Source organism: Haliotis rufescens, unplaced genomic scaffold, assembly GCF_023055435.1.
Source record: "Haliotis rufescens isolate VD_foot unplaced genomic scaffold, xgHalRufe1.0.p SCAF_4, whole genome shotgun sequence".
In the NCBI taxonomy this organism is placed as follows: Eukaryota; Metazoa; Mollusca; class Gastropoda; order Lepetellida; family Haliotidae; genus Haliotis; species Haliotis rufescens.
This window is the reverse complement of record NW_025964112.1, coordinates 14,948,749-14,964,025: the sequence shown is the minus strand read 5'-3', so window position 1 is coordinate 14,964,025 and position 15,277 is coordinate 14,948,749. Positions and strand designations below refer to the sequence as shown.

The 15,277-nt window shown below is 40.0% G+C and overlaps 1 protein-coding gene across 1 annotated transcript in view; it reads left to right on the top strand.

Moving 5' to 3' along the window:
• LOC124140501 (titin-like) overlaps window positions 1–15,277 on the top strand; it is a 461,816-nt gene that overhangs the window by 204,936 nt on the left and 241,603 nt on the right. Inside the window, exons 105-109 of the mRNA XM_048381766.1 lie at window positions 63–7,553; window positions 9,088–9,239; window positions 9,941–10,122; window positions 11,085–11,232; window positions 11,652–12,067. Coding sequence (XP_048237723.1) covers window positions 63–7,553; window positions 9,088–9,239; window positions 9,941–10,122; window positions 11,085–11,232; window positions 11,652–12,067 — 8,389 coding nt within the window. The remainder of the gene's footprint in view (window positions 1–62; window positions 7,554–9,087; window positions 9,240–9,940; window positions 10,123–11,084; window positions 11,233–11,651; window positions 12,068–15,277) is intronic.

Sequence of the window (15,277 nt, the reverse complement as noted above, 5' to 3'; positions counted from 1 at the left end):
AAATCTCCATTGAGGAAATCTCCATTGAGGAGGAGGAAAAACCAGTGGTTGAGGAAGTTGAGGCCGAAATCTCCATTGAGGAGGAGGAGAAACCAGTGGTTGAGGAAGTTCAAGCCGAAATCACCATTGAGGAGGAGGAGAAACCAGTGGTTGAGGAAGTTCAAGCCGAAATGTCCATTGAGGAGGAGGAGAAACCAGTGGTTGAGGAAGTTCAAGCCGAAATCTCCATTGAGGAGGAGGAGAAACCAGTGGTTGAGGAAGTTGAAGCCGAAATCTCCATTGAGGAGGAGGAGAAACCAGTGGTTGAGGAAGTTCAAGCCAAAATCTCCATTGAGGAGGAAGAGAAACCAGAGGTTGAAGAAGTTCAAGCCGAAATCTCCATTGAGGAGGAGGAGAAACCAGTGGTTGAGGAAGTTCAAGCCGAAATCTCCATTGAGGAGGAGGAGAAACCAGTGGTTGAGGAAGTTGAGGCCGAAATCTCCATTGAGGAGGAGGAGAAACCAGTGGTTGAGGAAGTTCAAGCCGAAATCTCCATTGAGGAGGAGGAGAAACCAGTGGTTGAGGAAGTTCAAGCCGAAATCTCCATTGAGGAGGAGGAGAAACCAGTGGTTGAGGAAGTTGAAGCCGAAATCACCATTGAGGAGGAGGAGAAACCAGTGGTTGAGGAAGTTGAGGCTGAAATCACCATTGAGGAGGAGGAGAAACCAGTGGTTGAGGAAGTTGAGGCTGAAATCTCCATTGAGGAGGAGGAGAAACCAGTGGTTGAGGAAGTTCAAGCCGAAATCTCCATTGAGGAGGAGGAGAAACCAGTGGTTGAGGAAGTTCAAGCCGAAATCACCATTGAGGAGGAGGAGAAACCAGTGGTTGAGGAAGTTCAAGCCGAAATCTCCATTGAGGAGGAGGAGAAACCAGTGGTTGAGGAAGTTCAAGCCGAAATCTCCATTGAGGAGGAGAAACCAGTGGTTGAGGAAGTTCAAGCCGAAATCTCCATTGAGGAGGAGGAGAAACAAGTGGTTGAGGAAGTTCAAGCCGAAATCTCCATTGAGGAGGAGGAGAAACCAGAGGTTGAGGAAGTTCAAGCCGAAATCTCCATTGAGGAGGAGGAGAAACCAGTGGTTGAGGAAGTTGAAGCCAAAATCACCATTGAGGAGGAGGAGAAACCAGTGGTTGAGGAAGTTGAGACCGAAATCTCCATTGAGGAGGAGGAGAAACCAGTGGTTGAGGAAGTTCAAGCCGAAATCTCCATTGAGGAGGAGGAGAAACCAGTGGTTGAGGAAGTTGAGACCGAAATCTCCATTGAGGAGGAGGAGAAACCAGTGGTTGAGGAAGTTGAGGCCGAAATCTCCATTGAGGAGGAGGAGAAACCAGTGGTTGAGGAAGTTGAGGCCGAAATCTCCATTGAGGAGGAGGAGAAACCAGTGGTTGAGGAAGTTGAAGCCGAAATCTCCATTGAGGAGGAGGAGAAACCAGTGGTTGAGGAAGTTCAAGCCGAAATCTCCATTGAGGAGGAGGAGAAACCAGTGGTTGAGGAAGTTGAGGCCGAAATCTCCATTGAGGAGGAGGAGAAACCAGTGGTTGAGGAAGTTCAAGCCGAAATCTCCATTGAGGAGGAGGAGAAACCAGTGGTTGAGGAAGTTCAAGCCGAAATCTCCATTGAGGAGGAGGAGAAACCAGTGGTTGAAGAAGTTGAGGCCGAAATCTCCATTGAGGAGGAGGAGAAACCAGTGGTTGAGGAAGTTCAAGCCAAAATCTCCATTGAGGAGGAGGAGAAACCAGTGGTTGAGGAAGTTCAAGCCGAAATCTCCATTGAGGAGGAGGAGAAACCAGTGGTTGAGGAAGTTCAAGCCGAAATCTCCATTGAGGAGGAGGAGAAACCAGTGGTTGAGGAAGTTCAAGCCGAAATCTCCATTGAGGAGGAGGAGAAACCAGTGGTTGAGGAAGTTCAAGCCGAAATCTCCATTGAGGAGGAGGAGAAACCAGTGGTTGAGGAAGTTCAAGCCAGAATCACCATTGAGGAGGAGGAGAAACCAGTGGTTGAGGAAGTTCAAGCTGAAATCTCCATTGAGGAGGAGGAAAAACCAGTGGTTGAGGAAGTTGAAGCCGAAATCACCATTGAGGAGGAGGAGAAACCAGTGGTTGAGGAAGTTGAAGCTGAAATCTCCATTGAGGAGGAGGAGAAACCAGTGGTTGAGGAAGTTCAAGCCGAAATCTCCATTGAGGAGGAGGAGAAACCAGTGGTTGAGGAAGTTCAAGCCGAAATCTCCATTGAGGAGGAGGAGAAACCAGTGGTTGAGGAAGTTGAGGCCGAAATCTCCATTGAGGAGGAGGAGAAACCAGTGGTTGAGGAAGTTGAGGCCGAAATCTCCATTGAGGAGGAGGAGAAACCAGTGGTTGAGGAAGTTGAGGCCGAAATCACCATTGAGGAGGAGGAGAAACCAGTGGTTGAGGAAGTTCAAGCCGAAATCTCCATTGAGGAGGAGGAGAAACCAGTGGTTGAGGAAGTTCAAGCCGAAATCTCCATTGAGGAGGAGGAGAAACCAGTGGTTGAGGAAGTTCAAGCCGAAATCTCCATTGAGGAGGAGGAGAAACCAGTGGTTGAGGAAGTTCAAGCCGAAATCTCCATTGAGGAGGAGGAGAAACCAGTGGTTGAGGAAGTTGAGGCCGAAATCTCCATTGAGGAGGAAGAGAAATCAGTGGTTGAGGAAGTTGAGGCCGAAATCTCCATTGAGGAGGAGAAACCAATTGTAGAGGAAATTCAAGCCGAAATCATTGTTGAGGATGAAAAACCAATGGTTGAGGAAGTTGAAGCTGAAATCTCAATTGAGGAGGAGAAACCAATTGTTGAGAAAATTCAAGCTGAAATTATTATTGAGGACGAAAAACCAATGGTTGAGGAAATTGAAGCTGAAATCTTAATTGAAGAAGAAAAACCAACCGTGGAGGAAATTCAAGCTGAAATTATTGTTGAGGATGACAAACCAGTTGTTGAGGAAGTTGAAGCTGAAATCTCAATTGAAAAAGAGAAAACAATCATGGAGGAAATTAAAGCTGAAATTATTGTTGAGGATGAAAAACCAGTTGTTGAGGAAGTTGAAGCTGAAGTCTCAATTGAAGAAGAAAAACCAATCGTGGAGGAAATTCAAGCTGAAATTATTGTTGAGGATCAAAAACCAGTTCTGGAGGAAGTTGAAGCTGAAGTCTCAATTGAAGAAGAAAAACCAATCGTGGAGGAAATTCAAGCTGAAATTATTGTTGAGGATCAAAAACCAGTTGTGGAGGAATTTGAAGCTGAAATCACGATTGAGGAAGAAAAACCAGTTGTTGAGGAAATTCAAGCTGAAATTATTGTTGAGGATGAAAAACCAATGGTTGAGGAAGTTGAAGCTGAAATCTCAATTGAAGAAGAGAAACCACTTGTTGAGGAAATTCAAGCTGAAATTATTGTTGAGGATGAAAAACCAATGGTTGAGGAAGTTGAAGCTGAAATCTCAATTGAAGAAGAAAAACCAGTTGTTGAGGAAATTCAAGCTGAAATTATTGTTGAGGATGAAAAACCAGAAACTGAAGAGGTTGAGGCCAAACTTGTTATTGAGGAGACACCAGACGTGGAGGAAGTTGAGGCTGGGCTTGTCATTGAGGAGAAACCCCAAGTGGAGGAAGTTGAGGCTGAACTTGTCATTGAGGAAACACCAGAAGTAGAGGAAGTTGAAGCTGAACTTGTTATTGAGGAGAAACCTCAAGTAGAGGAAGTTGAAGCTGAACTTGTTATTGAGGAGAAACCTCAAGTGGAGGAGGTTGAGGCTGAACTTGTCATTGAAGAGAAACCTCAAGTAGAGGAAGTTGAAGCTGAACTTGTTATTGAGGAGACACCAGAAGTGAAGGAAGTTGAGGCTGAACTTGTCATTGAGGAAACACCACAAGTGGAGGAAGTTGAAGCTGAACTTGTTATTGAGGAGAAACCTCAAGTAGAGGAAGTTGAAGCCAAACTTGTCATTGAGGAGACACCTCAAGTGGAGGAGGTTGAGGCCAAACTTGTTATTGAAGAGACACCAGAAGTAGAGGAAGTTGAAGCCGAACTTGTCATTGAGGAGAAACCACAAGTGGAGGAAGTTGAGGCCGAAGTTGTTATTGACGAGACACCAGAAGTAGAGGAAGTTGAAGCTGAACTTGTCATTGAAGAGAAACCTCAAGTAGAGGAAGTTGAAGCTGAACTTGTCATTGAGGAGAAACCTCAAGTGGAGGAGGTTGAAGCCGAACTTGTTATTGAAGAGACACCAGAAGTAGAGGAAGTTGAAGCTGAACTTGTCATTGAGGAGAAACCACAAGTGGAGGAAGTTGAGGCCGAACTTGTCATTGAAGAGAAACCTCAAGTAGAGGAAGTTGAAGCTGAACTTGTCATTGAGGAGAAACCCCAAGTGGAGGAGGTTGAGGCCGAACTTGTTATTGAAGAGACACCAGAAGTAGAGGAAGTTGAAGCTGAACTTGTCATTGAGGAGACACCAGAAGTGGAGGAAGCTGAGGCCGAACTTGTTATTGAGGAGACACCAGAAGTGAAGGAAGTTGAGGCTGAACTTGTCATTGAGGAAACACCAGAAGTAGAGGAAGTTGAAGCTGAACTTGTTATTGAGGAGAAACCTCAAGAAGAGGAAGTTGAAGCTGAACTTGTTATTGAGGAGAAACCTCAAGTGGAGGAGGTTGAGGCTGAACTTGTCATTGAAGAGAAACCTCAAGTAGAGGAAGTTGAAGCTGAACTTGTCATTGAGGAGAAACCTCAAGTGGAGGAGGTTGAAGCCGAACTTGTTATTGAAGAGACACCAGAAGTAGAGGAAGTTGAAGCTGAACTTGTCATTGAGGAGAAACCACAAGTGGAGGAAGTTGAGGCTGAACTTGTCATTGAGGAGAAACCTCAAGTGGAGGAAGTTGAGGCTGAACTTGTCATTGAAGAGAAACCTCAAGTAGAGGAAGTTGAGGCTGAACTTGTCATTGAAGAGAAACCTCAAGTAGAGGAAGTTGAAGCTGAACTTGTCATTGAGGAGAAACCCCAAGTGGAGGAGGTTGAGGCCGAACTTGTTATTGAAGAGACACCAGAAGTAGAGGAAGTTGAAGCTGAACTTGTCATTGAGGAGACACCAGAAGTGGAGGAAGCTGAGGCCGAACTTGTTATTGAGGAGACACCAGAAGTGAAGGAAGTTGAGGCTGAACTTGTCATTGAGGAAACACCAGAAGTAGAGGAAGTTGAAGCTGAACTTGTTATTGAGGAGAAACCTCAAGAAGAGGAAGTTGAAGCTGAACTTGTTATTGAGGAGAAACCTCAAGTGGAGGAGGTTGAGGCTGAACTTGTCATTGAAGAGAAACCTCAAGTAGAGGAAGTTGAAGCTGAACTTGTCATTGAGGAGAAACCTCAAGTGGAGGAGGTTGAAGCCGAACTTGTTATTGAAGAGACACCAGAAGTAGAGGAAGTTGAAGCTGAACTTGTCATTGAGGAGAAACCACAAGTGGAGGAAGTTGAGGCTGAACTTGTCATTGAGGAGAAACCTCAAGTGGAGGAAGTTGAGGCTGAACTTGTCATTGAAGAGAAACCTCAAGTAGAGGAAGTTGAGGCTGAACTTGTCATTGAAGAGAAACCTCAAGTAGAGGAAGTTGAAGCTGAACTTGTCATTGAGGAGAAACCTCAAGTGGAGGAGGTTGAGGCCAAACTTGTTATTGCAGAGACACCAGAATTAGAGGAAGTTGAGGCTGAACTTGTCATTGAGGAGACACCAGAAGTGAAGGAAGTTGAGGCTGAACTTGTTATTGAGGAGAAACCTCAAGTAGAGGAAGTTGAAGCTGAACTTGTTATTGAGGAGAAACCTCAAGTAGAGGAAGTTGAAGCTGAACTTGTTATTGAGGAGAAACCTCAAGTAGAGGAAGTTGAAGCTGAACTTGTCATTGAGGAGAAACCTCAAGTGGAGGAGGTTGAGGCCAAACTTGTTATTGAAGAGACACCAGAAGTAGAGGAAGTTGAGGCTGAACTTGTTATTGAGGAGAAACCTCAAGTAGAGGAAGTTGAAGCTGAACTTGTTATTGAGGAGAAACCTCAAGTAGAGGAAGTTGAAGCTGAACTTGTTATTGAGGAGAAACCTCAAGTAGAGGAAGTTGAAGCTGAACTTGTCATTGAGGAGAAACCACAAGTTGATGAAGTTGAGGCCGAACTTGTCATTGAGGAGAAACCACAAGTAGAGGAAGTTGAGGCTGAACTTGTCATTGAGGAGAAACCTCAAGTGGAGGAGGTTGAGGCCGAACTTGTCATTGAGGAGAAACCAGAAATTGATGAAGTTGAGGCGGAACTTGTCATTGAGGAGAAACCACAAGTAGAGGAAGTTGAGGCTGAACTTGTCATTGAGGAGAAACCTCAAGTGGAGGAGGTTGAAGCTGAACTTGTTATTGAGGAGAAACCTCAAGTAGAGGAAGTTGAAGCTGAACTTGTCATTGAGGAGAAACCTCAAGTGGAGGAGGTTGAGGCCAAACTTGTTATTGCAGAGACACCAGAATTAGAGGAAGTTGAAGCTGAACTTGTCATTGAGGAGACACCAGAAGTGAAGGAAGTTGAGGCTGAACTTGTCATTGAGGAAACACCACAAGTGGAGGAAGTTGAAGCTGAACTTGTTATTGAGGAGAAACCTCAAGTAGAGGAAGTTGAAGCTGAACTTGTTATTGAGGAGAAACCTCAAGTAGAGGAAGTTGAAGCTGAACTTGTTATTGAGGAGAAACCTCAAGTAGAGGAAGTTGAAGCTGAACTTGTCATTGAGGAGAAACCTCAAGTGGAGGAGGTTGAGGCCAAACTTGTTATTGAAGAGACACCAGAATTAGAGGAAGTTGAAGCTGAACTTGTCATTGAGGAGACACCAGAAGTAGAGGAAGTTGAGGCTGAACTTGTCATTGAGGAAACACCACAAGTGGAGGAAGTTGAAGCTGAACTTGTTATTGAGGAGAAACCTCAAGTAGAGGAAGTTGAAGCTGAACTTGTCATTGAGGAGAAACCACAAGTTGATGAAGTTGAGGCCGAACTTGTCATTGAGGAGAAACCACAAGTAGAGGAAGTTGAGGCTGAACTTGTCATTGAGGAGAAACCTCAAGTGGAGGAGGTTGAGGCCGAACTTGTCATTGAGGAGAAACCAGAAATTGATGAAGTTGAGGCGGAACTTGTCATTGAGGAGAAACCACAAGTAGAGGAAGTTGAGGCTGAACTTGTCATTGAGGAGAAACCTCAAGTGGAGGAGGTTGAGGCCGAACTTGTCATTGAGGAGAAACCAGTAATTGAGGAAGTTGAAGCTGAACTTGTCATTGAGGAGAAACCTCAAGTGGAGGATGTTGAAGCTGAACTTATCATCAGAGATGATGAACCTAAGCTTAAGAAAGAAGTTGATACTTCTGAAGCAGCCTCTGTCGAGGAAGAGACGGTTGATTTCACAGTAGCTGAGAGCCCTGTGGTGGAGGATGTAGAAGGGGAGATTACTCTCACAGAGCAATTGGAGTCCGCAGAACCTGTGGAGGGAACGTATGCCTTTAGAGAGGTGGGTTGTTTTGCAAAGGCTGGACAGATATTATTGTGGATAATACTGTCATGAGCAACCATGTGATAATTTCAATTTTGAACCATATTAGAAAATGCCAGCTATTTGAAATCTGGCATCCTTGCCTTCCCCATATATCCTGGCTCCTATATCCTAGACTCCAATATCACATGTAATCACCATCCTGAAATAGGACTAGACCCAACCTACGTGCTATTTTCCTCATCACATATCTATACATAGATGTAAATCCAAACCCTAACTTTTCCACATGAATTGTGAATTGTCCTTGCACAAATACCAAATGTTTCTGTGTGTCATTTGTTTCTACAAAGACATTTGATAAATCCAAACCTTTCTTATTTTGCAGACTATTTTCATATTTTATACCGTTCAATTTTAATTTAAACATATTCTCCAAAATGCCATGCAATATTACAAGATATATTTAATTTTGTTGTGATGTATTCTGTATCTGATGTAATTCACTGTTGTGAAGTAGTTGTTTGATGAATATTGTATATATATATCACTGTTGTCATAGATGAGGGAGGACTGTTGTCTTCCGACATATATCTGACTCTGTCGTGTTCATCTGTATTGTCCTGTATATGTCTTATGTGTTGTCCTTGCTGTATCACTAGAATATGTATTCTTCTGGTGTTGGGAGTCAGTGTGGTTGTCAGCTTCACATATTCCATTTATTTCGCCTACAAGGTGTGCATGTCATTCACCCAGCAAAGACTCTTGCATTTGTTCAGTTTTCAAGCCTACAGAGATTGGGCCTGTGAATACTGGACGTTGTAGGATGGCCAAAATAGATCTGCGACTCACAATTTTGTCATTGTTTTTTTGGAGAAGTGATTGATTTTCAGCAGCTTACTTTTTTACTCCAAATAGATGTAGTCCAATGCGAATTCCTCCACTAAGGTTCTCAACAGAGGGAAAATATTGCACCATCATCCAGGGGCCCATGGGTCTTATTGTTGCATCCGGGGGCACAGGTGGCCCAGTTGTCTAAAGTGCCACAATTTGCTGTGCAGAGATGTGACCCTTGGGCATACTAGAAACCTATGATTTGGGGTTGGAATCCCGGTTCACCCTGACTGTTTTGAGGTTTGTCAGCACCATACACGTGCTCGTGGGTTTCACCAAGTGGTAAAGGTCTAAGACCTGCATCACCTCGGGCCCTACTCCAACATCAGTCTTAGGGAGAAGGCGGTAATAAGTGTTGCACTTGTGCCAAATCCCATTGTCCTTTTGGACAATAAAATATGTTTAATAATCAGTCTGTCAGTGCCATGCCCATTTTCCCACTTATCTCCACTTATCACCACATTTAGTTGACATGCTGGATATGACGGAATATTGTTGAAAACAGCATGAACCTCAGATCACAACATCATCATCCAATACTCTCTGTTCAGGGTATGTCATTTATCTCCGTCCTGTCAGTCTTGTTCCGTGTGTTCATCACATCTGTCCTCCAAATACCATCTCCCCCAATGTCACGTATGTGTGTGTGTACCTCTAGGTGGAGGACAGGACCACAGTGGAGGACATCAGCGTCGAGATCACACTCGCCCCCAAGTTCCTGCAGGAACTCAAGAACCAGGAGGTCACAGAGGGAGCTACAGTGACCTTGACCATCAAGGTCACAGGAACTCCTGAACCAGAGCTCAAATGGTAGGTCTTCACTTGACATATTATATTGTATCGCTTTTTGTTTCCTATCCTGTCCAGGTTTGTGATAACAGATCTGAAATCGACAGATGCTTGACAGGATCACATTGAACTATTTATGGTTTGTTAAGAGGTGTAATCATCCTTTGCAAAATAATTCTAGTAATTTTACAATTTTTGTGATCCTTATTTCTGTCATGTACCTCAGACAGACTTTGTTTCTCTTCATCATGGAAGAGCATATGAATTTTGAAGAACATAATTTGTTTAATGGTGTTTACTTATAAAAGTCATTTTTTGTTTATACATTGTTTGCAAAAAAATTAAAATCAACCCTGATAACATTTTTATTTTACGTTTCAATTTGTCTGGCCATATATGGCATATTTAACACGTGATAGAATGGACTTTTGTTATCTAGTATGCCACATGTACTTGTTGACTGAAACTCATGAGACAGAATTCATAAAGTAATCCAAAGTTTTTTCCAGCCTCCCTGAATAAATTGAAAGGGGCTTTTCCTTCAAGTGTGTACTTTCTTTTGTTATTGTTCAGGTAACAACATGAAATCCAAATTCAATGTATTTACTATCTATGCAGAATAATTCTAAAGGAAGTAAGTACTTCATTCTCAATATAGGTTTAAGGACTGATATTACAATCGTAGTATTATAAGTTGTCAGTAAACCCATATTTTTGTGTAGGTATCGTGATGAGGTAGAAATCCAGTTCGATGAGCGTGTGACAGTCGAGAAGCTTGAAGACAACACCTACACCCTCACCATCAGGAACACCACCATCGACGACGAAGCAGATTACACCTGCGTTGCCATCAACAAGGCAGGCAAGGCCAAAACAACCTCCGAACTTCTGGTGAACCCAGCTGGTCAGTACATGTCTCTCAGCATGTTTGTAACTAGTTTTAATGTAAATAGTATATGGTACATGCATATTGCATCGAGCGTGTTTTCTTAAGATTGATAGGTTTAGAATTTAGAATAATTTGTCAAATTTCTTACGTGCTCCTATACCTTATCATGGTTACACTGAAGGTACCTGTAGTTTTAGTGGTGTGTCTAAAATTTGAATAATTAATGTGTTTTTAAATTAAACAGTCAAATGGCTGACTATGCTTGTCGCAAGAGGCCACTAACGGGATCGGGTGGTCAGGCTCGCTGGCTTGGTTGATGCATGTCATCAATCCCAATTGCGTGGATCGATGCTTGTGATATCAATTACTGGATTGTCTGGTCCAGACTTGATTATATACAGACTGCCGTCATATAGCTGGAATATTGCTGAGTGAGGCGTTAAACAACAAACAAAACAAAGCAAAAAACAATGCAAACTGATCACTGTCCCACTAGTTTTCCTTTGTTTTATGCTGTTTTTGGAACTATCACAATGATATCAAGTCAACATGGAAACCATCCAGGAAACCATGCTCTTTCAGTACAAAATCTCTGAATGTTTTATGGACATATTTTAAATTTTTGATTGAAAATATGCTTTTTCAAACATCTGTTTTTATTTTATTTTTCTTTGGTGAGGGGATTTTTTAGGAAAACAACCTCAGATACAATTCAACGTCAATAATCAGTCTGACTTATCTGCCTAAACAGAATTCATTCGGCATAAAAGGCGAAATAGTGATTAAAATTATATGAATGGATTACTGAAAAACAGGCATTATCCTTAAAGACAAATAAAGTTTTGGCTAAATAAAATGACAATAATATTTGGCTGAGATAATGGGTGAAAGGAATGTCTTTTAGCATGTGCCTTATCAAATGTAAGATGGTGAGAAGAAGAGTGCTGAGACAATTATTTCATGTCCTTGTTGTGTAGGAGAAGCTCCTTCCTTCATCACACCACTGAAGGACACCGAAGTGGAACTAGACACGACCGTCACCCTCCAGTGTCAGGTCACCGGTGTACCACGCCCAGAAGTGACATGGCTCCATGACAATAAGGAGGTCAAGGGTGACAAATACAAGTAGGCATTCTCATGTGTTTCTCATGTTACTCATCACAAATTAATCTGATGGAGATTATTCATTTCATCAGAAGCCTTGATGGAAATAACGCAGGAGCATCACAGAGAATATTTATGGTTCTTCCATGCATGAATATCCTGTCTTACCCAAGTCAAAATGTCTTTCAAAGAGTTTCAACAGAATTTTTTAGCAAATAATTTTTACTCATCTTCTTGTGACTGTACAGTTTCTTGAATGCAGTTCTTAGCTCTTGGATTGGACAACTTGATTCATACATTATAATACCATCTCCAAATTGTTGGGCAACTATATTTCTTGGTCCTGTTGTCCTCTTGTCGGAAAGGAGTTGTGTGGGCTGTTTTGCCTTTCAATTAACTTCATTTCAAATGCTTTACAAAAATAATTTGTCTCTTTGCAGGATCGAATATATTGAAGAAAATGTGACCTTGACATTTGACAAATGCACTTTGGATGATGAAGGTGACTACACAGTTAAAGCTGTCAATGAAAAGGGTGTCGCCTCATGCAGCGCCGAGGTCCTTGTCCACGTTGAGGCACCAAAGGTCACCAAGCCTCTCTCTGATGTTACAGTGAAGGTGAAGGACACTGCTCACTTAGAGTGTACCATCACTGGCCTTCCTAAACCCGAGGTCATATGGATGTCCGACACAGTCATACTCAAGGACAGTCCCAAATATAAGATCACCTCCAGAGATGATGACTACATCCTAGAGGTCAAGGACGTTACTCTCGAGGACACGGAAAAGACATACACGTGTAAAGCTTCCAACGTGGCTGGTGATGACTCGACATCAGCAAAGATCATTCCCGAAGGTCTGTTTGATGTTCTAGTTCTGACTTATAGCATGTTGATGACTGTTCTGCATATAACCCCCACAGTTTTGTACACGTTGTGTCGAGTTCTCAACAAGAGCATGGTGTGTTCCAGTCAATATCATCCTAACAAATCTGCATGTTTGAATCCCATTGTTTGTCCTACAACATCACAGCTAATTGTTGTGTAGAACGTTATATTCGTTCTGTTATAATCATGTGTTATTTAAAGCTCTGTTCGATCAAACCATTTCAGTGTTATAGCGTAGACTTATAGTTTATCCTTTTGACATATTGAAGATAAGTGTATGATATCTATACGGTGCATGTAGGGTTGAGGCCTGCTATTATGGCTACAGAATATCCATGCATGGCCATGTTACAAGTTGAATTGAATGCATGATGTTGATTGCATGATAATTAACTATGACAAATATAGCATGATTAAGGAAATTTAAAAAAATAATAAGTCTCAAAATATGATCGAAATTTAGACATATATTTCTTGTTTATTGCAAATTAAAAGTGTTTGCAAAACATTTGCTTTATTTATAAAAGTTAAAATCCAAATTTGATGTATGTACAGACACAACACATATCTCATTCCTGCCCATATATGGCTAAAACTTATATTTGAATCGAAAAGACAAGACACATATTTTGTACAGTGCAAATAAGAAGAAACACACTTGTATTGTACAAAATAGCTTTGTATTTATCAAAAATGTTTAATGTTAATGAGTGAGTAAAGTTTGTTGGCAGACGAAATAACAAATTTTATCTCTCTATTTGTTATATGTTGATGAGTTAAGTTACTGTCAAGTTTTATCCTTTTAATTTTATCCTTTAATTATTATTACTGACTAATGCTCTTTTGATATAAATTATTTTATCAAATATGTCATTTACTGATATGCTTTAATAGTTTTATATATTTACTGCATATTATTGGGTGTGTAGATTACAAGATTTGTCTGATTTAGTAATTAGTATGATTGAGTAATTAGTAATTTTGTAATGAGAACCACTTGTTTGAAAAGTGATCACTCGTTTGTAATTCCAGTTGATAATGGCAGTGGGTCATTTCGCTTGATCATGTTATCATATCATTTTAGCAGCAGCATGAATATATCAACATAATCATATCTACATATCATCATATTCATTATCGTTCCCCCATTACTCAACCATCTATATTGTGACAATATATGTGTTAACAATTTCATAGCTTTTACTATTTATTATACCAAATAAATGGACTATTGGTAGACAATGTGTTGGACATGTTTGTTATCAAATACAAGAGTTTAGTGACCTTATTGATGTATTTTGATATAAATTCAAAAGAATTATTACCAGTGTGTTCAGTGCCTTTATATATCACAAGCCATTTTCAGTATCTTAATTCCGGCAATTAGTATAACTGTTCTTTAAAATATGTTGGATATAATATTATTCAATATTATGGATATAATATTATTCAACATCAGTAAAATATACATTTTACAATTTGTATACAGTTCTGACAAGGAGAGTCTACCATTTGCATAATAACACTGAATACAAGTTGTCTGAAAAAACAGTATTGAATTATTAAATACGAAGCTCATGATTAGAGTCGATGAAGTATACTGAACAAAAAAGTTAGTGATCATGAATATTTTGGGGATATTTTTATGAAATTGTGTTCTGGCCCTACAGACATAAATATCGCCCAAAATATTTTTGATGCGTAAATGTTTTTGTTCCGAATATTTTGTACTTATTGCCTTTAAGAAGATAGATACTGATTTGATCTCTGCTTGAATGTAGCCATCTGCATGCTTGAATGTGTATCATCCTCCATTGATTCTAGTGATTGTGATATTAGGGGAGTTATCTCCCCCTGCCTGATGTATTCACATTTTTCTCAATAAACTATTTAACTGTTTGTGCCTTCCCTGTAGTGTGTAATATCACCTAGCTTCTGTGTAGATGCCTTTCTGTTGAAAACAGAATATATTACAAGAAAGAAAATGTTTTTCAGATTTGTATGAGTTGTTTTTATTTGGTTATACCTCGATGAAATACACAATATATTTTGTGAACAGTTTTGAGAAAATAACGTTTTCTTTCATTGTAATATGAAATGAATACCTCACAATATACAGAAATAAAGGGTATAATCTATTAAATCAGATTTGATGTTGACTGACTTTAAATGCAATAGAGATGCAGTAATAAGCTCAACCTTACTTACCACACAACAACTTTTCTAAGAACATTTTATTGTAAAAAAATATATCTGTAAGATACACATATACTTGACTATATCTTAATTTATTTGAGAAAAATATTTGAAAAGTTGTCATCTCAAATTACTTGGCCACAAAGATGATAATGATTATTTTATCACTATACGATCCACGCTCACTGACCTATTGTATACAATGACATACATACACCACTTCTTCGAAATGTATCACCCAGGTCATCATGTGATAACATCACACTTGTCAATCAAACCTGATATGTACACTCGTATGTGTTATTATATACAGAAAAACATCATTATTTCTCAAATAAGGTAATCGTTAGTGTGTATATTTTGAGGCTCTTAACCAGTGGTGCTTGCTTTCGAAGATTCTAGATTTTACTTCTAGATTCCTTAAAAAAATGTTAAAATTTAAGATAGATATTTTATTGCTTAAAGGTAGAAATTAATGTAAAGATGATGATTCATATTTTATATTAAGAAATTGACATGAGTCAACATGAAATGAACCAAACATGAATTACAATGACTTTGGTAAATATCCCACAGGTCGTGAGTCACATGAAACAGAAACCTGTTGAGCATGAATTATTTATAAGGTGTATCCCAAGCTGGCTCACACAAGCAATGAGCTGTATCCCTAGGTATATTGAGATTCTGAGACGGAACACAAACAAGATGGCTGTAGCTAATGCTGTTGACTTTCATTCAGAAACATTTGTCAAAATAATATTCAAGTTTGCAAAATATCAGTTTTCATTGTCAGGAATATGTGTAAAATATTTTTAAAAATCCAATTCAGTTTCATAGTACAAATTCCTAAATAAAATATTAGAGAGATGTGATAATGTGACAATAATATAAAAAGGTATATGATAGCAGTATAGATTTCAACATATTTTTTGTAAAATGTAACCTTTTAAGGGTTATTAGTAATATTTAGGCCAAAACTAGTA